Source organism: Carassius auratus, chromosome 8 (assembly GCF_003368295.1).
Source record: "Carassius auratus strain Wakin chromosome 8, ASM336829v1, whole genome shotgun sequence".
NCBI lineage: Eukaryota > Metazoa > Chordata > Actinopteri > Cypriniformes > Cyprinidae > Carassius > Carassius auratus.
The window spans coordinates 29,750,604-29,774,590 of record NC_039250.1 but is presented as its reverse complement, the minus strand read 5'-3'; the positions used below and the strand labels follow the sequence as shown (position 1 = coordinate 29,774,590).

The 23,987-nt window shown below is 38.1% G+C and overlaps 1 protein-coding gene across 1 annotated transcript in view; it reads left to right on the top strand.

Annotated features, from left to right (window-relative positions):
• nadka (NAD kinase a) overlaps positions 1-23,987 on the top strand; it is a 218,139-nt gene that overhangs the window by 145,743 nt on the left and 48,409 nt on the right. Inside the window, exons 7-8 of the mRNA XM_026270696.1 lie at positions 3,264-3,366; positions 3,743-3,864. Coding sequence (XP_026126481.1) covers positions 3,264-3,366; positions 3,743-3,864 — 225 coding nt within the window. The remainder of the gene's footprint in view (positions 1-3,263; positions 3,367-3,742; positions 3,865-23,987) is intronic.

Genomic DNA, 23,987 nt, shown 5'->3' with positions numbered 1-23,987 from the left:
ATACTCGCACACTAAAGAGAGCAGCCCGAAAAATGGAGCGCAGCTGGAGGAAAACAAAACTAGAGGTATTTCGTATTGCTTGGTGGGAAAGTAACATATCCTACAGAAAACCATTAAAAACTGCTAGATCCGAAACAAACATAACCCCAGGTATTTATTCAATACAGTGGCTAAATTAACGAAAAATAAAGCCTCAACAAGTGTTGACATTTCCCAACACTACAGCAGTAATGACTTTATGAACTACTTTACTTCTAAAATCAATACTATTAGAGATAAAATTGCAACCATTCATCTGTCAGCTACAGTATCACATCAGACACATCAGTGCACTATAGACCCCCTGAGGAACAGCTCCACTCATTCTCTACTATAGGAGAGGAAGAATTGTATAAACTTGTTAAATCATCTAAACCAACAACATGTATGTTAGACCCTATACCATCTAAGCTCCTAAAAGAGGTGCTTCCAGAAGTCATAGGTCCTCTTCTGACTATTATTAATTCCTCATTGTCATTAGGATATGTCCCCAAAACCTTCAAACTGGCTGTTATTAAGCCTCTCATAAAAAAACACAACTTGACCCCAAATAACTAATTAATTATAGACCAATCTCGAATCTCCCTTTTCTGTCCAAGATACTAGAAAAGGGTGGTATCCTCACAATTATATACCTTCTTAGAGAAAAATGGTATATGTGAGGATTTCCAGTCAGGATTTAGACCGTATCATAGTACTGAGACTGCTCTCCTTAGAGTTACAAATGACCTGCTCTTATCATCTGATCGTGGGTGTATTCTCTATTAGTTTTATTGGATCTTAGTGCTGCATTGACACAATTGAGCACAGCATTCTTTTGCATAGACTTGAACACTTTGTTGGCATCAGTGGAAGTGCATTAGCATGGTTTAAATCGTACTTATATGACCGCCATCAGTTCCTAGCAGTGAATGAAGATGTATCATATCGATCACAAGTGCAGTATGGAGTACCTCAAGGCTCAGTACTAGGGCCGCTACTCTTCACGCTTTATATGTTACTCTTGGTAGTTATCATCAGGAAACACGGTGTTAGCTTTCACTGTTATGCTGATGATACTCAGCTCTATATTTCTTCGCGGCCCGGTGAAACACACCAATTTGAATAACTAATGGAATGCATAGTCGATATAAAAAATTGGATGACGAGTAATTTCTTACTGCTAAATTCAGGAAAAACAGAGGTGTTAATTATAGGACCTAAAAACTCTGCTTGTAATAACCTAGAACACTGTCTAAGACTTGATGGTTGCTCTGTCAATTCTTCGTCATCAGTTAGGAACCTAGGTGTGCTATTTGATCGCAATCTTTTCTTAGAAAGCCACGTTTCTAGCATTTGTAAAACTGCATTTTTCCATCTCAAAAATATATCTAAATTTCGGCCTATGCTCTCAATGTCAAATGCAGAAATGTTAATCCATGCATTTATGACTTCAAGGTTAGATTATTGTAATGCTTTATTGGGTGGTTGTTCTGCACGCTTAGTAAACAAACTACAGCTAGTCCAAAATGCAGCAGCAAGAGTTCTTACTAGAACCAGGAAGTATGACCATATTAGCCCGGTCCTGTCATCGCTGCACTGGCTCCCTATCAAACATCGTATAGATTTTAAAATATTGCTTATTACTTATAAAGCCCTGAATGGTTTAGCACCTCAGTATTTGAATGAGCTATTTTACATTATACTCCTCTACGTCTGCTACGTTCTCAAAACTCAGGCAATTTGATAATACCTAGAATATCAAAATCAACTTTGGGCGGCAGGTCCTTTTCCTATTTGGCACCTAAACTCTGGAATAACCTACCTAACATTGTTCGGGAGGCAGACACACTCTTGCAGTTTAAATCTAGATTAAAGACCCATCTCTTTAACTTGGCATACACATAACATACTAATATGCTTTTAATATCCAAATCCGTTAAAGGATTTTTAGGCTGCATTAATTAGGTAAACTGGAACCGGAAACACTTCACATAACACCCTATGTACTTTCTACATCATTAGAAGAATGGCATCTAAGCTAATATTGGTATGTTTCTCTCTTGTTCCGAGGTCACCGTGGCCACCAGATCCAGTCTGTATCCAGATCAGAGGGTCACTGCAGTCACCCGGATCCAGTACGTATCCAGACATGATGGTGGATCAGCACCTAGAAAGGACCTCTACTGCCCTGAAAGACAGCGGAGACCAGGACAACTAGAGCCCCAGATACAGATCCCCTGTAAATACCTTGTCTCAGAGGACCACCAGGAAAAGACCACAGGAAACAGATGATTCTTCAGACTTGATTGCAAATAAATGCACAGACACTATTTAAACTGAACAGAGATGACATAATTCAATGATGAACTGCCTATCATTTTGCATTATTGAGACACTGTTTTCCAAATGAATGTTGTTCAGTGCTTTGACGCAATGTATTTTGTTTAAAGCACTATATAAATAAAGGTGATTGATTGATTGATTGATTGATGAGACAGTTTCTCAATTTGATCACAATAAAGTTCAATAAAGCTCATCCTCTACTATCCTCTACTATCACCCTGCCATCAGCTGCTTTATATGTAAAAATCTCAGATTTCGTTGGGAAACAACAATACCTTTAGCACGTGCAGTCACCCACTTCCACCATACTGAAACAGAATTGAAACTGATTGGTTAGAGTGCCATGAATATTCCTTTTTCAAATTTTCTTTTAGATTCTGGTTCCTAAGAACATTTCCTTTTTTTTTTTAAACCCCTATGGTTCAATCTCATAGAAATGTGCATCTCAGTGTGGCTCCATGTCCAAATTATTGAAGTTTACATATTAATGGTCGCATTGATGGTCGCATTGGTCGCAATGGTCGCATTGATATCCTTAGGTACTGTATCTGGGATTGTCAATGGTGAAATCCCATATATAGCCTTAAAATAATAAACCAAAAGAAATAAACAGATAAAAACCAGATTCTAAAAATAAATATTGAGATACAATAATTCTTGAGTTACATGCACAGAAACTTTGGAACGTTGAAAAAATATATATTTATGGAACTCAGACAGGTATGTTCTGTGTAATTGTATGATAGAGGGAAAAAATATACCTTTCTAGTTTTAACATTATCTTTCAGACATTTCTCTTTGAAAGAAAAAAGTATCACATAAAGAAAAACACAGAATCCCTCCATAATTTGAAAAATCCTCCTTAAAAGTGTAAATGTTAATTTCTGTGTATGATGTAGGAGAGTGTGCCTCCTGTCATGGCCTTCCATTTGGGTTCTCTGGGCTTTCTTACACCATTTAACTTCGACACATTCCAATCTCAGGTCACCCAGGTTATAGAAGGTAAGTCATAACACTGTGAGTGGACATTTGATTTTTCTGTTTATATTTGTTATCTGACACAAGCCATTCCAAATGCTATTTCATAAAGTAGGCATCAGCATTTTGCAGATATTAACCTTGTTTACAGTTTAATGAATTTTGGAAGAGTAATGTTACTTTATGTAAAAATTAATTAATGAAATGAAAATATCTTATCTGTTTTAATTCCTAATACTATGCCAGTACTGTTTGCCTGTCTTAATATTTTAGTTCATGTTTTCATGCAGTATATTGATAATGTTTTGTAAATAGTGTGTATGTAAAGAATTAATGCTGTATTTCTTGTTTTTGGTTGTTGTTGTTTTTTTGTTTTGTTTTGTTTTTTGTTTTTTTGTAGGAAATGCCGCGATCATTCTACGCAGTCGTCTAGAAGTGAAGGTAGTTAAAGAATATAGAAAGAAGGGATCTGTGGAGGAAATGAGTTTAGTCACTAATGGGAACAAAACTATACAGTATCAAGTGAGTACCAGAACCCTATTGCTTATTGTTGACTTTTTTAGGGAAATACAGTAACTTTTCATTGCAAATATTTATTACGTATTGGCAGGGCTTAAAGATTTCTGCGAGAAAAAAAAAAGGTCCTACATTTAAAAACACTTGTTGATATCGCGTTTGAGTTCATGAATTTGCTACAAATGTGTAATAAATTAATTATTTTAAGAGGGAATTGAATCTGAAGATTCAAATCAACCTGATTGAACTGATAACAAAATTGATTTGTTTAGACTTTATCAACCGTATGTCCAGCAAACGTTCACATCAGTATATCTTTAATAATTTGGATATTTGTATTATTCCCTGTCCACGGATTAACACATACTAGTGATCATTTATAAATTACAAGCTAGGTTTGCAAGTTCTGGGCAAAGTTGAACTTTAAATTCACAACACAAGAATTTATTTGCCTAATCTAGATTACATCGATCTAAAACAAATGAAAACACACACATACAGTTACTGAAGATGAGAGTTAACAGAGTTTCCATTAAGTCCCAAATATCAAGTAAGATATTCGTTCTTAGATCACAAAAGCAGAGATTTGTCTTATCTCTACTGCTTAAGATCGATTCAGCACCAGTTTTCAACAGATAGAAACAATTTTGTTTGTTCCTTGCATTTGCGCTGGAAAGCGGTGGTTTTATTTTCTGCCTGAGGTGGTCCCATTGCTGATTGGCTCTTGATCTGTCATTCGGATTATGTCTTTGGAGGTTTTGCCTGGTTGTGTAAGAAGCTTCAAAAGTCGGTTGCCTCGGCTACGGATAGTGACACTTGAATTTCTTCTGAGAGTTTCTTTGCTCGGCTGTAGATTTATAGGGTTTAACAGATTATTTTAGAATTATTGGATGACTCAGTCGCTTGATGGTGTAGTATGTGGGCGCACGAGAGCTCAGCATCTTTTCGGACATTGACGTTTTGTCAGAGGTGAGTTGGTCCATCCCATGACGCGATCTTCCAATTCCAGACTTGTTTCTAGGCGGAGTGTGCATACATTAACATGATGCTTCAGTTTATCATTTCAAGAAATAAGCGACAAGTGATTAGTCCACATAAGAGATGGATGGCTGCGCATGAGTGTTTTGTGTAATACTTGTTTATAGAGCTGCTGTTCAAGTCAAGTCACCATTATTTATATAGCGATTTAAACAAAATACATTGCGTCAAAGCAACTGAACAACATTCATTAGGAAAACAGTGTGTCAATAATGCAAAATGATAGTTAAAGGCAGTTCATCATTGAATTCAATGATGTCATACCTGTTCAGTTAAATAGTGTCTGTGCATTTATTTGCAATCAAGTCAACGATATCACTGTAGATGAAGTGACCCCAACTAAGCAAGACAGAGGCGACAGCGGCAAGGAAACGTAACTCCATCGGTGACAGAATGGAGAAAAAAACCTTGGGAGAAACCAGGCTCAGTTGGGGGGCCAGTTCTCCTCTGACCAGACGAAACCAGTAGTTCAATTCCAGGCTGCAGAAAAGTCAGATTGTGCAGAAGAATCATCTGTTTCCTGTGGTCTTGTCCTGGTGGTCCTCTGAGAAAAGGTCTTTACAGGGGATCTGTATCTGGGGCGTCTAGTTGTCCTGGTCTCCGCTGTCTTTCAGGGCAGTAGAGGTCCTTTCTAGGTGCTGATCAACCATCTGGTCTGGATACGTACTGGATCCGGGCGACTGCAGTGACCCTCTGATCTGGATACAGACTGGATCTGGTGGCTACGGTGACCTCAGAATAAGAGAGAAACAGACAAATATTAGCATAGATGCCATTCTTCTAATGATGTAGCAAGTACATGGAGTGTTATGGGAAGTGTTTCCGGTTCCGGTTTACCTCATTAATGCAGCCTAAGAATCCTTTAACGGATTTTGATATTAAAAGCATATTAGTATGCTATGTGTAAGCCAGGTTAAAGAGATGGGTCTTTAATCTAGATTTAAACTGCAAGAGTGTGTCTGCCTCCCAAACAATATCAGGTAGGTTATTCCAGAGTTTAGGCGCCAAATAGGAAAAGGATCAGTTGATTTTGATATTCTAGGTATTATCAAATTGCAAGTTTTGTGAACGTAGCGGACGTAGAGGATTGTAATGTAAAAGGAGCTCATTCAAATACAGAGGTGCAAAACCATTCAGGGCTTTATAAGTAATAAGCAATATTTTAAAATCTATACAATGTTTGATAGGGAGCCAGTGCAGTGTTGACAGGATTGGGCTAATATGGTCATACTTCCTGGTTCTAGTAAGAACTCTTGCTGCTGCATTTTGGACTAGCTGTAGATTGTTTACTAAGCGTGCAGAACAACCACCCAATATAGCATTACAATAATCTAACCTTGAGGTCATAAATGCATGGATTAACATTTCTGTATTTGACATTGAGAGCATAGGCCGTAATTTAGATATATTTTTGAGATGGAAAAATGCAGTTTTACAATGCTAGAAATGTGGCTCTCTAAGGAAAGATTGCGATCAAATAGCACACGTAGGTTCCTAACTGATGACGAAGAATTGACAGAGCAACCATCAAGTCTTAGACAGTGTTCTAGGTTATTACAAGCAGAGTTTTCAGGTCCTATAATTAACACCTCTTTTTTTTTTCAAAATTTAGCAGTAAGAAATTACTCGTCATTCAATTTTTTATATCGACTATGCATTCCATAAGTTTTTCAAATTGGTGTGCTTCACCGGGCCGCGAAGAAATATAGAGCTGAGTATCATCAGCAATAACAGTGAAAGCTAACACCATGTTTCCTGATGATATCTCCCAAGGGTAACATATTAAGCATGAAGAGTAGCGGCCCTAGTACTGAGCCTTGAGGTACTCCACACTGCACTTGTGATCGATATGATACATCTTCATTCACTGATACGAACTGATGGCATATAAGTACAATTTAAACCATGCTAATGCACTTCCATTGATGCCAACAAAGTGTTCAAGTCTATGCAAAAGAATGTTGTGGTCAATTGTGTCAAGCGCAGCACTAAGATCCAATAAAACTAATAGAGAGATACACCCACGATCAGATGATAAGAGCAGATCATTTGTAACTCTAAGGAGAGCAGTCTCAGTACTATGATACGGTCTAAATCCTGACTGGAAATCCTCACATATACCATTTTTCTCTAAGAAGGAATATAATTGTGAGGATACCACCTTTTCTAGTATCTTGGACAGAAAAGGGAGATTCTAGATTGGTCTATAATTAACTAGTTCTTTGGGGTCAAGTTGTGTTTTTTTGATGAGAGGTTTAATAACAGCCAGTTTGAAGGTTTTGGGGACATATCCTAATGGCAATGAGGAATTAATAATAGTCAGAAGAGAATCAATGACTTCTGGAAGCACCTCTTTTAGGAGCTTAGATGGTATAGGGTCTAACATACATGTTGTTGGTTTAAAATGATTAAACAAGTTTATACAATTCTTCCTTTCCTATAGTAGAGAATGAGTGGAACTGTTCCTCAGGGGGTCTATAGTGCACTGTCTGATGTGATACTGTAGCTGACGGCTGAATAGTTGAAATTTTATCTCTAATAGTATCGATTTTAGAAATAAAGTATTTCATAAAGTCATTACTGCTGTAGTGTTGGGAAATGTCAACACTTGAGGAGGCTTTTTTTTTCGTTAATTTAGCCACTGTACTGAATAAATACCTTGGGTTATGTTTGTTTTCCTCTAAAAGAGAAGAAAAGTAATCGGATCTAGCAGTTTTTAATGCTTTTCTTTAGGATAGGTTACTTTTCATATTTTTTGATTGAACTTACTGGTGATTATAATAATTGTCCTCCACTAAGGAGGAGTCTGTGTTGCTTGAATTGCTCCCTTCCTGCATTTACGAACTCAATTCCAAAAAAGTTGGGACACTGTACAAACTGTGAATAAAAACTGAATGCAATGATGTGGAGGTTTCAAATTTCAATATTTTATTCAAAATACAACATAGATGATATAACATAAAAGTTTAAACTGAGAAAATGTATAATTTTAAAGGAAAAATAAGTTGATTTAAAATTTCATGGCATCAACACATATCAAAAAAGTTGGGACAAGGCCATGTTTACCACTGTGTGGCATCCCCTCTTCTTTTTATAACAGTCTGCAAACGTCTGGGGACTGAGGAGACAAGTTGCTCAAGTTTAGGAATAGGAATGTTGTCCCATTCTTGTCTAATACAGGTTTCTAGTTGCTCAACTGTCTTAGGTCTTCTTTTTTTGCATCTTCCTCTTTATGAAGCGTCAAATGTTTTCTATGGGTGAAAGATCTGGACTGCATGCTGGCCATTTCAGTATCCGAATCCTTCTTCTATGCAGCCATGATGTTGTAATTGATGCAGTATGTGGTCTGGCAGGCATTGTCATGTTGGAAAATGCAAGGTCTTCCCTGAAAGAGATGATGTCTGGATGGGAACATATGTTGTTCTAGAACTTGGATATATACCTTTCAGCATTGATTGCGCCTTTCCAGATGTGTAAGCTGCCCATGCCACACGCACTCATGCAACCTCATACCATCAGAAAAGTTTTCCACTTTGCCACAGTCCATTTTAAATGACCCTTGGCCCAGAGAAAACGCCTGCACTTCTGGATAATGTTTAGATATTGCTTCTTTTTTGACCTATAGAGTTTTAGCCGGCAACGGCAAATGGTGGATTGTGTTCACCAACAATGTTTTCTGGAAGTATTCCTGAGCCCATGTTGTGATTTCCATTACAGTAGCATTCCTGTATGTCATGCAGTGCTGTCTAAGGGCCCCCGAAGATCATAGGCAATCAGCATGGTTTTCCGGCCTTGACTCTTACGCACAGAGATTGTTCCAGATTCTGTGAATCTTTGGATGATATTGTGCATTTTAGATGATGATAACTTCAAACTCTTTGTAATTTTTCTGTGAGAAACTCCTTTCTGATATTGTTCCACTATTTTTCGTCGCAGCATTGGGGGAATTGGTGATCCTCTGCACATCTTGACTTCTGAGAGATACTGCCACTCTGAGAGGCTTTTTTTTATATACCCATTCATGTTGCCAATTGACCTAATAAGTAGCATGTTTAGTTTTGTAAACCATTGTACCAATAGACATGTCTATAGCAGTAACATTAATTGCAGTAATGTGATATTCAAATTCAAGCGGTTTCTAAAGATATTTACTTTGTATGCTTTTCATATTACAGTCCTAAAAAGACAATAGAAAATTTACTCACACTTGCTGTGCTGCGGCCAAACACGAGGGTAGTTGCGTTTTTGGAAAAATTCAGATTAATCATGCCAGTAAATGGTGAAATATGTCCCTAAATAATTGATCCTGCTAGAATAATTGCATGAAGCTTATGTCTGTATCATCTCAGTGAGGTTTAAACATGCACAGTAAAGCAAATGTAATGTCTTTAGGCATTTCAGTGTGGATGACAACTCTGGAAAAATATATATTCATGTTCATAAATCGGGGATTAAACGTGGAATTATGTTTTGTATGCTAAATATGTTAGCAAGCATATGTGCACAGTACCTACAACTGCGCTTTGCACTTTGCAAGATTGACATGATAAATGGCTAACTGACCAGGTTTACTCTCATCAATTTTGTTAAGATAAGATATGTACCAGTTCATGGCGTTTACGAACGACATGTATCCGTTTAATCAACTCATGTATAACGGTTTAGTCCTTTCGTTCACGAATGAGAGCTCTCGATCTCTTTGAGACTATTATGAAACTCGCTCAGTGTGGATGACAACTCTGGAAAACTCTTCATAAATGAGAGTAAACAGAACGATTCGTTCGCCTAGAAGTTTTGTAAAAAAAAAAAAAATAAATAAAAAAACACGATTCTTTCATGAACGACACATAACTACACCGCACGGTCTTCGCCGCTAGTGGAGGCAGGATCAAACTGCGCCACGGCCGAAAAAGCGAGAGAGGCTTGCTGCGGTGAGAACTGGGGCTGGTTGAAAGCCTGCTGCTGGTGCGATCCAGCATTATAAGAGAGCCTGGTCCTGGCGGGACAATCGTGTTGTTGAGTGAGGCGAGCTCGGGGATTTGCACGATCTTTTGGCCACAACGTGTGGCTTAGTGAGAAGAGCAGCTGACGCGATAACGCTTGTTGGTGTTCAGCGTCCGTGTTTGGTGGGGTAGAAGTGCAAAAAGCGGCAGATCTGAAAAAATCCCCGGTATAGATATCTTTGTCGGAAGCAAGATTGGGCCTGTGATAAGATGACAGGCAGAGCGAACCGAATGCTGATAAACCGTCCATGCCGAAAAACTGTCGTGGGACAGGAGGTAGGAAGACTGGATATATATACGCTGGTGTGCTAGTTAAGATGATTAGCTAAACGAGATGCACCTGTGCCAAAGTGGATGATTATCTGATCATGCTCCTCCCGAACTTTGTTAATAAAATCACATTTAAATTTAAAGGATTTGTTGTAAAGTGATGGGACCTAAATATATCCTGTTGGTACGTTATAACATTATTAGGCCAGCTGTTATTATTTCTAAATGTAATAACATGCAACTTCTACATTAATTATATAATTAAAAAAAACATGCAGCAAACAAAAATAGGTGATTAATCCGTTAAAATGCAACCTATACACGATTCCTATACTTTTTCCTCTCACAAACTTAATTTATTTTTTAGCGTGTTTAAAAAAAAGAAAGAGAGAAAACATGCAGCAAATGAAAATAGGCGATGAATCCGTCAATTTTTTTTTACTCTGGGTTAACAGTAATTATAATAATTATATACTTTAGAACAGAGCCAGGGCCTAATCTAGGCTATCCAGGGTTATTGTTTTTTGTTGTTGTTGTTTTTTTTCCATTGCATCTGAAAATGAATTTGTGCAGCACATTCACTTCACACGCTCTGGCGCAGCCTCTCGCGTTGCTCAGCTGTGGACGGTTTAAAAATGTTTGATATAAAGGTTGCAGTCCCATTTTATACAGGAATTGTTCATTTAAAAAATCAAACTATGTTGTTAGTTCTAATTATATTGTTAACACAAGTTCATTTAAGCTATTTAACATGCACTGTGACATTTTATCCTTTTTAATTTTTAAACTCCTTGAGATTTTAAAGTTAGTTTAATAGTATTTAAATTCAAGTTTAAAAAAATATATTTTAATTGACTAAATTATTTCTATGAATTAATAATATCTTATGTTTATTCTTGTAGAAAATGAGTGATTATTCTTTAAGAAAATAAGGGAAAAAATAAGGGACGATCCAAATATTTGTTTTGCTTCACCTATTTATGTAGGCTACAATTATTCAAAAATAAATAAATGAAAGTGACGTGACATTCAGCCAAGTATGGTGACCCATACTCAGACATTGTGCTCTGCATTTAACCCATCCGAAGTGCCAACCCGAGACTCGAACCATTAGGCCTTAAATAATAAAATGTCATTAAAAAATACCATTGGCCTGAGTTAATTTGACGATTATAGAATTGATAATTTAAAGGTTAATGATTTAGGAGGTGAAAATACTGTGAAATTATAAATGGAATTGGATTTTAGAGCATAACTGAAGGTCTATGAAACGTTAGCCAATAAAGCGTTTTTTTTTAAACAATGGAACTTAAAGTTGTGAACTAAAATGCCAACAACCTACAGCATGTGAATAAATAAAATGCATAATTTTTATAACATTTCATTATTCATAAAATGCATAACGTGTCTGGTGTTTGGATTTGTACTTCAATATAATGAGCTCCAAGTTTAAGAATAGCCCTAACTAGTTAACTGTATGAATTGTGGGGGTCGAGATAAAGGTGTGAATCTCTTGGTCTTTCATATGGACAGTGTCTTAAACTTGCTGAGCAGGTTTATATAGGTCTTTTGTTACACACTAAAAAATGGTCTGTAAGATTTTTCTAGTTCTTTTGTTATATTCAACTAATCAGAGGTTTATATTATATTTATATTATCAAGTCTTAATATATTTCACGCTCAAACACATGCATTAAGTTTGCCACAAACAACATCCAGAAGTAGCCTAATAATTGTGAAATATTAGACATTTTACTTATTTATTAATAAATAAATGTTTTCTTGCTGGCTGCAAGATGAAATTGCTGGCTCTCTCCGACTAGAGAAATGTGTTAAAGAGCATAATGTTGCGAAACTGCATCCTATCCCTACAGCCTCAACTGCACCTCTTTCTTTCTCTTTTGCTCTTTGGAATTGTCAGTCAGCTCTGTCAACAAAGCGGACTTCATTTCTATTTTTTCCACACTCCACACTCAGCATCTTGGATTTGACTGAGACCTGGATTCATCCAGAAGACTCAGCAATCCCAGCTGCTCTCTCTAATAATTTATCTTTTTCTCACAGCTCTCGTCAGGTTGGCCAGGGTCAGTCTCTTTTAAACAGAGCATGCTGCACAACTTCTTTTCCAGGCCCTTGTCATTTCTAGGCTGGACTACTGCAATGCTCTTCTGGCTGGACTTCCATCAGGCACCATCAAACCTCTACAAATGATTCAGAATGCAGCGGCACTACTGGTCTTCAACAAACCCAAAATAGACCATGTTACACCTCTCTTTATCTCCTTGCACTGGCTACTGGTTGTGGCTCTCATCAAGTTCAAGACATTGATGCTTTAATATAGAACAGTCACAGGCTCAGCACCCACCTACTTCCACTCACTATTATGAATCTACATCCCCTCCAGAAATCTGTGATCCGCTAGTGAGCGATGCCTCATGGTACCATCACAGTCAGGCTCAAAATCACTTTCCCGAGCATTCTCATTCATCATTGCTAGCTGGTGCAATGATCTTTCCACCCCTATACGGAATGCTAAATCCCTGACAATTTTGTGACAGCTGAAAACTCATCTCTTTTGAAACTACTTGGCTTCATCATAAAAAAACAAAAAAAACATTTATCTTTATTTAATCCTTCTTTTTCTAGCTTGTACTTATTTGAACAATGTCTAAAATTTGGTATTACAGGCCCTTTCTTGTTTCTGTTTGCCTCTTTAAGAAGAACTGCTTTACGTATCCCCAAAAAGTCTCTTTTTTATATTTTGTTAATAACTTCTATAAAGTATTGTACAACGAACACTGTTTATAATACAGACTTTTCATTCACATCAGTATTTTGGAAATAAAACAAGCTTTCATTCAACATCACATATCAGACATTTTTCATATGTGTTAAAAACCTTATCTACTAGAAAAGGGTTATAATTCAATGATAAAACTCCATCGATTACATAAAACACATTGAGCATCAAAAAGGCACAAAACACATTATTTGTGAATGTATTGTTCAAATAGCAAGGGAAATAAATTATTGTCTTTTAGAAATCCCAAGTTAGAATTTTCTTTGTCTGTAAAAACAAGACATGCATTTTCTTGGAATGTCTGCAGGAGGAGGGGGAAAAGTGGGGGGACAGTGCTGAGGTTAAGAAAGTCACGCTTGGGCGATCCTGTGAGTTGTCAAGCCGGGGGAACATCAGTTTAAATCTGTCTGTTTGTGTTTATCAGCTTTTTAATTTATGTGTTAAATGGTCATGGGAGCCAGGACCATCTGTTGCTGGAATATTTCCAGACAAGAAGTTATTTGATCTGTTTCAACCAAACTAACATTATTAGACAATCCCCCCACCCCCCACCCACACACACACACATTTTTTGGGGGAGAACTAGGAAATCTGAGGGTTGCTCAGGAGGAGCGGGCACTTGAGGATGCCCTGGAGGAGTGGGCACTTGAGGCGTTTATGAGGTGCAGGCAATGGAAGGCGCTCTTGCAGGTGCTTTTCAGGAGTCAGCTCTGGGAGGCACTCTGGAGACGAAGGAGGGCTGGACGGGACCAGCGGAGGTGAAGGAGACTCAGGAGACGATGGAGAGCTGGTCGGGACCAGCGGAGACAAAGGAAACTCAGGAGACGTAATGCCATAATTGCCATAATGCCATAATCGCCACATTACTGGTCGCATTTCTGGGTTGAGGACTATCGTGGATCACAGGAGAATATGGGGATGCCTCGATAATGACAGGTGGTCAGAGCCATTGGTGAGGTGTGTGTGGTTTCCTGGCGGGAGGTGAGCTGGAGAGGGACGGCTTGTTCCAGAGGGGGCTGGATGAGGAAACTTAGAATTTTTTATTTCTTCCACCTCAAAGTTTGAATAATTTAAATGGAGTGACTGACAATAACAATATTGATCAGTAAGTGAGATCTGATTTTAGTCCTTGAAAACCAAAAAAGGAGTGCAAGTTCTTTAAAGTCCTGTAATTTTATTTTGCAGTATCTCTACAAACCCTGTTTAAGTTACCAGTTCTTGGAACATTTGAATGTTTTTTTTTATATTCACACATGCATACAGTTGGCCTAGGAAAAAGTGGTTAAAGGTTAAGCAGTAAATAGAATAGAAATAAAGACATGAAGCTATGGTACAATTAGATATTCAGCAGATCTACAGCCTAACATAAGTTTCTTAGTTCACCTTTGTATGCATATGATCCTTAATGTATCAATTAATAAGACATTCTTTGATACTTGCAAATCTCACCTGTTTGAAAAGAATCAAACTGCTGATGCACTTTGGGGCTCCAATTGGTCTCTGCTGAAGTGAATTGATGAGACCAGTTCAAATCAGAGGATCTTGATGAATGAATAGTAAAGGCTGAAGCCTGGCACAAGCTTAGCGTGGTTTTGAAGGTCCTTAGCTCAGCATCTTCTCCTGGAAGTCCTGAATCTAGAAGACCCACCCTGAACTGGTCATCAGGGCTATATATGGGGGATGATGTCACACCCTCAGGATTTGAGTGAGCCAATTAGGAATGGTCAGTGGTGGAAAGAGTACTGAAAAGTACTATTACATTGATGAAATAATACTCAATTAAATAATAATACTGAAATAATACTGTCAAAACAGTACTTAAGTAAAAATAAAAAGTCCTCTCAAAAAATACTCAGAGTACAAGTTACTGGTTACTTTTTAGCTGGTGATATTTAATTACCAAAAGATATTCATATCAAAGATCAATGTGAATGGATAACTGAATGGCAACGTTGAACAAATCCCACTTTAATCTTATTGACAAGGTATGTTTATTAATGGTCATGATACAGGGAAATTGTAGGAGTGCTTAAAGGGGTCCTATTATGCTCTTTAACAATGTCTTGAACTTGTTTTGGGGCTGTACTAGAACATGCTCTTATGCTTGGTGGTTCGAAAAACACATAATTTTTCACATAATGTACATTATTTGCATTATATTGTTTGATTAAGACCTGCCTTCCGAAGAACAAAATGTGTAGTGATTGGATAGCTGTTGTAAGATTAATAAGGGAATTAAGATCAATATAACTCAAAGGGGATTGAATTACAGTGAATAAGAACCGAATTAGTATGCAAATTATTCAGAATTAATATTTAACACTTTATCAACTATTCGTCCACCGATAAATTGAGATTAAGGTATTTTATCAATTCTGTACAAAATATTATTCTGTGGCCTACGGTAATAATATCATAAAATTATGAGAACTGATTATGAGCAAGGTAACATAATCTACAGTTTAAGGCAGTAACTTGTAAGCACACAGCACAAGACACTGGTGTGTAAAATCAAACAAGGCTTTATTGAACTACTCTAATACACACAAACTAAACTAACAAAAACACTCAAACATTCATTCAGACATTGACAGAGAAAAGTGATGTTATTAACGGAGGGTGAATGGAGTCACACAATTTCTTGACCGCAACCTGAGAGAATCAATCTACTAGCATTTTAATCTTAGTTCGTTTTTTTAATAAGATTTGCACCAGTTTCAGCCAGAATTAGGAGATATTGTGTACTTGCGTTTGGATGCTCCTTGTTGGCTTTAGATGCGTTCCCTTTTGTAACGAAGTTGCTGAAGAGGGATTCTCTGGTGCTGATTTGCTGGCAGTTGGTCGATGATGCGTTCGGAGGGACAGCAATCGATGGTGAGTGGTTGGTTGACTTTTCCAGGTGGCGCTTCGTTCGCGAGACTTCCTGGATTGTGGGTTGCTATGCAACAGAGTTTCTATGAGAGGGTTTTCTTGGACGAAGTTGATGAGTTTTGAGTGAGCTCTTGGTGGATTGAAGCTGGACGATGGAAAGGTCAGCACAAAAATAGGTAAGAGCCCAAGTCACTGCAAGCAGGGCAAAGCAAGGGACGGAGCTAAAAGCAACGCATAGCTGCTTGTCATTGGGTTATAATGGTGTCCATCTGACCCGTCCTTCTTAGTGCGACAGCCAATCAGATATTGTCTTGGGTGGGACCTACGCCCTGTTCTCCGGTTCTTGCATGTAATTAGCGTAATGTCCACGTGATCGCGTGTGTCCAAACTTCTGAGAGTTTAGTTTAAATGCTTTAATAAGCAAACTTAATAGTTTAAATATGGTGCATCCTACACACATCTACTTCTTATCAAAATTCTAGAAATCATTTCCCCATCAAGTAGGTACCAACATACATATACCGTATTTTCCGGACTATAAGTCGCACTTTTTTTCATAGTTTGGCTGGTCCTGCGACTTATAGTCACATGCATTTGTAATGGATATGCAGATCATCGATTCATGGGTTAAATTCAGGCATACAAATGAAACCCTTTTTCAGCTAAGTGCCTGGCCTGGCGCCAGCCTGGCTGGACTTAAATTATTTACGATACCCATGCGAGCCTCAAAGGGGACATGAAATCCCCCCCCCCACACACACACACACATAAGCACACACACGCAAACGAACGTTTCTTTATGCTTTTTTTATGTAAGTCCTTAATAATATGTATTTTGAATATGTTTGTGGGTACAATGGTTAATCCTTGTTATGTGAGGATTATAACTTTACTAGCGTATAAATTGGAATTGTTTCTCCTCACCAACTTTCTCAAAGAAAGCCATGTGCTGCAACCCCCAGTCCCTTGCAGCTCATAAAATTTTACGACCATACAGGACTACACAGGACAGGAAACCTAATCCTTACAAAAGAATGGTAAAATGTACTCAAATGTAGTCTTAATGTGTATATTATTGTTTTTGCGGTGCATTAGAGGTTTCCCATATAAATTGGGACTATTTGCAGTGTTATCATGTGTTAATCAAATCTTTAAATGTGTGTAATTCTGCATTTGAATGTAACTTCATGTTTTGATCATTTATATATATTATGTTTAGTATTTTTCTAATCGTCATGCTTTGACAGACCCATTTATCTAGAGCAAAGTAATGAAAAATGTATTTAATCTGGAATTACGAACTTGCTAGAATATCCCTGATGAAATCTGACCAACCTTAAATCATTAGGGGGGGATGTTTACACAGAGAAAAAGGAACTTTTTCCAGCTGCAGATCGCGGACGTTCATTGGCTGTTCACGCGAACAGAGGCGGGACCTATCTCAAGCTATAAGAGTCGACCGAACAAGGCCCGCCTCTCTCTTATTACGCTGACTCCCTTCCCTCCTGCATCGACCCAGGTCGCTCCTGCGAGTCCCTCGGCGCTCATATCGCGCTCTTCTCTTCTTCTCGTTCTTCGTTCTTGGACACGCTGCTGCGACCAATGTCGCTCCCGCGAGGCCCATTTCATTTCGCCGTCTCCCTCCATTTTCATGGATCCTTTGGAAGCTTTCGTTTCTGTTGTTTGTTTTCTTTTCTTTACTAAGTTTATTCGACTATTCGCCTCTCCACACAAGGAAGACGAATTCTGGAACATTGTTTGTTGAATCTTTCAAATACCGCGTAAAGATGAACGAACATCCCTTTGCCACAAAGGACCACGTGACCCCACGCTCACGCCGAGATCCAGAGCAGCTCACCCGCGCATCACACGTGCGTCGCCGGTACCACACTCACCCACTGGGCCATGCAAGTATCGTTCTCTATGGAGATTTAAATGCTGCTTTAAAGTGTTGCTATGATCTGATTGTTGTTGGCTTCCAAAAAGGTTACTGAATGATTTTCATACCTGAGCTCATTCTGTGATCTCTCTCGCTTTCTCCATTTTCTCTCTCTCTCTCTCTCTCTCTCTCTCTCTTTTATTTGGATTCCGTTATGTCTTGTAAAGAGTTTACTGTCTGTATTGTCGTACGCATATTTACTCTGTGTGATTTGTAGTTTGATGTATTACTAGTTTAATTATTAAAAACCCATATACTGATGATTGGCTTGGACTCCACCCCACTCACATTACGAGTCACTGAAAGGTCTGATCTTTAGCTACAAGCTTTAAATTTAGAAACTAAATTTATCATAAGGATAGGATAATGTTTTCATGACCAGAGAATATTTTTCCTTGAATTATAAGGAGTGATAACTTTATTGAAAATTGATAGGTCGATCTGGTTTGCTGGAAAAACCACTGTTTGATTTGCAGTAATTTACAGTAAGAGATATCACAATAATTGATATGAAGAATGGAATATTGACATATTAATGAGTAAGTTACAGTGCCCTGTAATTAGTTATTGGTATAGACAATTGAGCTATTTTTCATAATCAATAAAATTAAATGTAACTGTCATCTGAGATATATATTAATCATATTCCTGATTAATTATTCAAATTCCCTATATATCATTTGAGTTAATTACTATGTAAAACTCATTGTTGTTACACATTTTATATTTTAAATGAGGGAAATAGACATGCATGCATGCGTCCAGCGCCTCTGCCTTGCGAGTGGATGATAGCAATGAATTTAGTGGTAGTATACCTTTAGTTAGGTTATACCTCAAGAGTCTTCGAATCGCATTAAGAGACAATGTTTTTCGGGAAAAGCAGCCCTGGTATGTTGCGTTTCATGCGTAATGGAGATTCCAAATCGCTCTTCTTTGGTCAGAACCATCAATAGTGAATGCGGATAGGTCTGTCCTATGCACCGAAACTTTTAACAATGCAACAAAATATTTAAAGAGCATCAAGCTATTAAAATCTATATTATGTCCACGCACAGATAATATAACAGTAGGCTATTAGTCAATATTTTTATTAGGTTAAGCAGTGATTGGATAATTGTATTTTTTTTTTTTTTTACGTTTTTAATTTAAGGCCCACCCACAATTGGTCTGGCCCTTCCAAAACTGGAATCCTGGCGCCGTGCCTGGGCTACACTGAGCTGTGCGTAATGCCCTCAGACATGAAGTGAATCAGGCAGTGTGGTGTCTTTTGCCGGTTCTCAGAAGAATCAAACTCAGTCAGGGATTTTTCTCTCAGAAGAAAAGACTTTATTTTAAGCAAAACAAAGCCGAGAGCTCGTTGCAAGGAGATCTACCAAAATGTTATTTGGTTTCTCCTTATATACACTATATGGGGCGGTTCCACATAGTCTACACTTTTCGTACATACCCCTAGAGAGGGGAGGCCCTTAATGTATGTCTGACCATATGTTTTTCCTCAGTTTTGTACATTCCAGGGTGTAGGCAACTTTCTATTAGATTTTAGGCCTTTGAGATTTTAATAGAATAATAACTAGCAGCAAAAAGGGCTAGATTCACATTGATTATATACTTGATTAATTAAAACCTTACTAATAAAAATCTTCCACATATTCTCCCCTTTGAGACTTAATAAGTCTCACATTTTATTATTCTTATCCAGAATGCTACTCCATAATCCAGTCATTTTAGTTACACTACCTAGTGACTAAATAAGTCACATTGTATTATCACCAGTGACTAGATTATGAAATTCCACTCTGAGGGATTACTGGACCAAACATCTCTCTCCTTTTTTTACTAGGAGCGAGTAAAAGATCCAGTCTCCCCAGCTCCTTTTTCTAATAGTACACAATATTAAAAGCGTGAGCGTGCAATTGGTTCAGCACTTGCCTGTGGTTGTCACAGTTATGTATAAAAGACATAAAATACATACATTACATCAATAATTGAATATCACAAGATTATAACAGTTGATCTTCAGCTCAGATACCTTATGTATAGTAGAGAGCCTCCCTTGGCCAAAGTTCAAGTGGCACTTATATCCAGGGTATGGTTCACCCTTAGACATCTTCATCATCCTCAGAGTCAATAGAACTATCGTCAAAAGTTTGCTCATTCAAGTTCAGTTTGTTTAGCCATCCTTCATAATATTTCTCCAGACTCCTTTACATGATCCTTTGTTGATTATTCGGGACTTGTATCACTTCCATTTGCTTAACAGTAGCATTGACGATTAATGATCTTAATAAAGGTAATACACAGCAAAATAATAATCCTCCTATTAATATGGCAACTCCTAAAAACATTCCTAGTTTGACAAACCATGCTCCCCATGCTCCAAATTTCACATCAATCCAATCCCAAATGTGTTGGTCTCTTCCTGCATTTGCTGTAATTTCATTTCTTAATTTTTTTATTTTTGTCATAACACTGAAAGCTCCTCCAGGGGCGGTGTTATTTGGGATAAATGTACAACATTGATCTCCAAACATAACACAAACTCCTCCCTTGTCTGCCAAGAGCCAATTAAGAGCCTGTCTGTTTTGCCATGTCATTCTGCTTGTTGCATGCACTTGGTCGCCTAATAAGGTTAAGGCCTCATCAGTATAATTAATGAATCTTTGTTGATTATAATAGATATAATTAATCCACTCTGTATTTTTGTTGGGTGTGATCCAAACCAGGATCGACTCAAAACCTCCTTTTATTTCACTTCTTGCCTTGAATTTATTAGGAATTCCTCTTGGCTGTCCAATTGAGTCTAAATATACATCTGGGTCTGGCTCGTATCCTCTTTTAGTTCTATTGTCTTCCTTGTTCGTGCTCTGTTCTGTTCCCCATTGTGCCATGCTAACTTCTTGAAGTAACCGTACTCTTACACATATACCTTTCCATCCAACTGGTAAAGAAGGCAATAATATTTCCCCTCCACAGATCCAAAAGAAATCTGCTATTATTAATGATTGATCTTCATAAATTTCTATTGGAGGTAAGGCTATAGTTTGATTTTCACATTTTTCAGGTGCTATCTTACTTCCTTTAGTTGTTCCGAATGCTAAAAGTTCTGGAGCTCTGGAAGGAACTCCTGATTTCCAAGAATTTTTCTTATCTATATACCAAATAATAGCACATCTTCCTTTGAATTTACCCACATCTTGGGTTCCTTTTGGTTTATGGAAACACTCATATTCTTGTTTATAATCTATGCTATACCATTTTGGAATCTCTACTTTTTGTTTTTCAATTTTTATATTTTGACCTATATCTGAATACTGACACCAGGATCCCCAGAGTGGTCTAAAGAAATAATCTGTTAATTTGGGATTTCCCAAAAATCCAAGGCATTCAGCAATACAATATGGCCTGGTAAAATCTGTTAAATGACAAAAGTTTCTCCCAAATTGGGCACATTTTCGGTAGTCATATGGATTTGGTATGGCTACTACTTTGTTTAACAGAGATTTGGAGCACAGCAAGCAATTTTCTTTTCCTGTTTCTTTAGCTGTAAAGGCTGCCCATTTATACCATTCATTATTTTGGGCTGTATCCCATAATGCATCAACTTGACTAACGTCTTCATCACCTTGAACATCATAATCAATGTCTCTATGATTTTTGATTACCATTGGTTCTGTTGAGTTGATCACATTGTCACTTTTGCTCAAAGGTTGTAAAGTCAATTGAAGGGAAGTCAGGTTGCTTTCTATCGGTTGAGTTTGAGTCTGCATGATGAGATGCATTAGGCATAGGATGGTCTTCAGACATGTTGTCAGACTTATTCTCTGTCCTCTCCAGTTTGTCTGACAGGAGGAAAGAGCTCTCGTCAGTTTGCACTTCATCATGTGTCCCTGATTCTTCCTCATTGCTCTCTCCTTCATTGTCTGGTTGTCTGTTTTCCTTTCTGTCTGCCTTTCCTGTGGGAACTCTAGTACAGTGGTTTAGATCAGGGGTTCCCAAACTTTTTAGCCCGCGACCCCATGATAAATGCGCTGCTGCCCCGCGACCCCCCCCCCCCCCAAAAAAAAACACCTCTCGTTGCGTGAAATGTACAGCAAATCGATTTTATGCCCAGTCTCAAAGCACACGAAGTTATATTTTATTGTTCTGCGTGCAAAATCAGTGTTACAAGTCTGCATGAGCTGCTCGATATCCACCTGTTCTCTCTCGGAAAGTAACTGTGCAGCTATGTTGGGTTGAACTCGTTCATTATTCTGCCATCAGGAACCAGTCGAGTAAGTCTGAGCTGCTCACACACGCGTGCTCACACTATATACACACACACACACACACACACTCATGCTAATCCGCTAGATGTGTCACTTTATGCTTTCCATGGTGACGCGTCATTGCTTGTCACGTAACATACCGCAGCAACAACAGAGCTGAATGAATGATCTGCTTTTGTCATTTTTCCTTTTTTATTCAAAATATTAACAAATTTGTTAGATATGGCATGAAATAGCTGATATTCCGATTGTCAAATATATGCAAGTGGAAGTGTTTTGTTGTTTAAACACCTTTATAACGATCGCGTTAGTTGAGCTGTATGCGCGATGGGCGCCGCCATCTTAGTTTGTGTCACAGACGCAGTTCAGAGAATCAGATCTGTTGGATTTACAACACGTGAATTCATCCACTTCTCCCGAAATACATAAAAGTAAGTGGCTGGTGAACTGGGAGAATAATGGAGTAAACTTTAAAGTTACTTACACAATGTGTATCTGATATGAATAAAATATGTCTAATTATAATGAAAAAGATTATTATTGCCTCTTCCTTTGACATCAGTGTGTATTTTACAAACTCTAAATGTATTGTTTTTTCTAGTACTTATATGTCTGAAACCTAAAATAAACATTATGTGGTTGAAAACACTGAAAAGTTGTGATGACAGCTCTGAGCGCACTTGTCTCTGGCTCAGCGCCAGCCAACTCGCGAGAGCACATTTGAATTTCACGTCATGCACTGACCGGTGTGGTCGTAACAGTTACACTCCAGGGACTAGCCTAGACTGACCATACCGGTGTGATCGTACGTGCGATGCGAAAGAGTTAAATTAATTGAAACAAAAATATATAAAGCCTATATCGAAATCATCTCGCGACCCCTGCGCCGGGGTCCCGTGACCCACCGTGGGGTCGCGACCCCTACTTTGGGAACCACTGGTTTAGATGATACCAGGTTGTGCTTCCCTCCACTTGGACTGCTGTTGGGGTAGCTCTCACCACTGTGTAGGGTCCTTCTCTCCTGGGCTCATTCCATTTTCTCCGGAATACCCTCAGATAAACTTGGTCCCCTGGAACAACTGGACAGGCCGTCTCTGATTCCTCACTGGGCTCTTTTCTTTTTTCCTGTAAATAGATAGCTTTATGTATGGCAGTTAGTTTCTTCATATAAGAGCGAAGTTCCATTTGTAATTGTTCTAGAGGCGGTCCTTTATAGGGACCTCTACAATATGGCACAGGCATGGGTCGACCCGTAAGCATTTCATGCGGTGTTAAGTGCGTGTTCCTGTTAGTTTGCATGCGGTAGCTCATTAGTGCGAGCGGTAATGCATCAATCCAATTAAGTTTAGTACTTTCACATATTTTGTTTATTTTGGCCTTGATCACTCCATTAACTCTCTCCACTATCCCTTGTGACTGAGGTCTATAAACGCATCCTAGTCTCTGTTTTATTCTTAATTGTTGCAACACTTGTTTCACAGTTTTTTGTATGAATGCTGACCCATTATCTGAACTTATTTCTGATGGAATTCCAAATCTAGGAATTACCTCTCTCGTTAGAAATGTAATTACTGTTCCTGCTCCTAAATCCGCGGATGGTACCGCCTCCACCCATCTGCTAAACCTGTCTATGATAACAAGCATGTATCTTTTGCCTTGTACACGCTTTATCATATCCACATAATCGCATACAAGATGTTTAAAGGGGCCTTCAGGTGTTGGAATATGGCCTATTGGTGTCACTATGCCTTTTCTCACATTGTATTTAGCACATACTTCACATGTGGACAAAAAATTCATCCACCATTGCATATAAATAAGGAGACCAATATCCTTGCTGTTTAATTTTTCTTACTACTTCTCCCCTTGCACAATGGTCAAAACCATGTGCATCTGTAATAAGAATATTCAACAGCGAAGTAGGTGCAACAATGTGTCCTTTG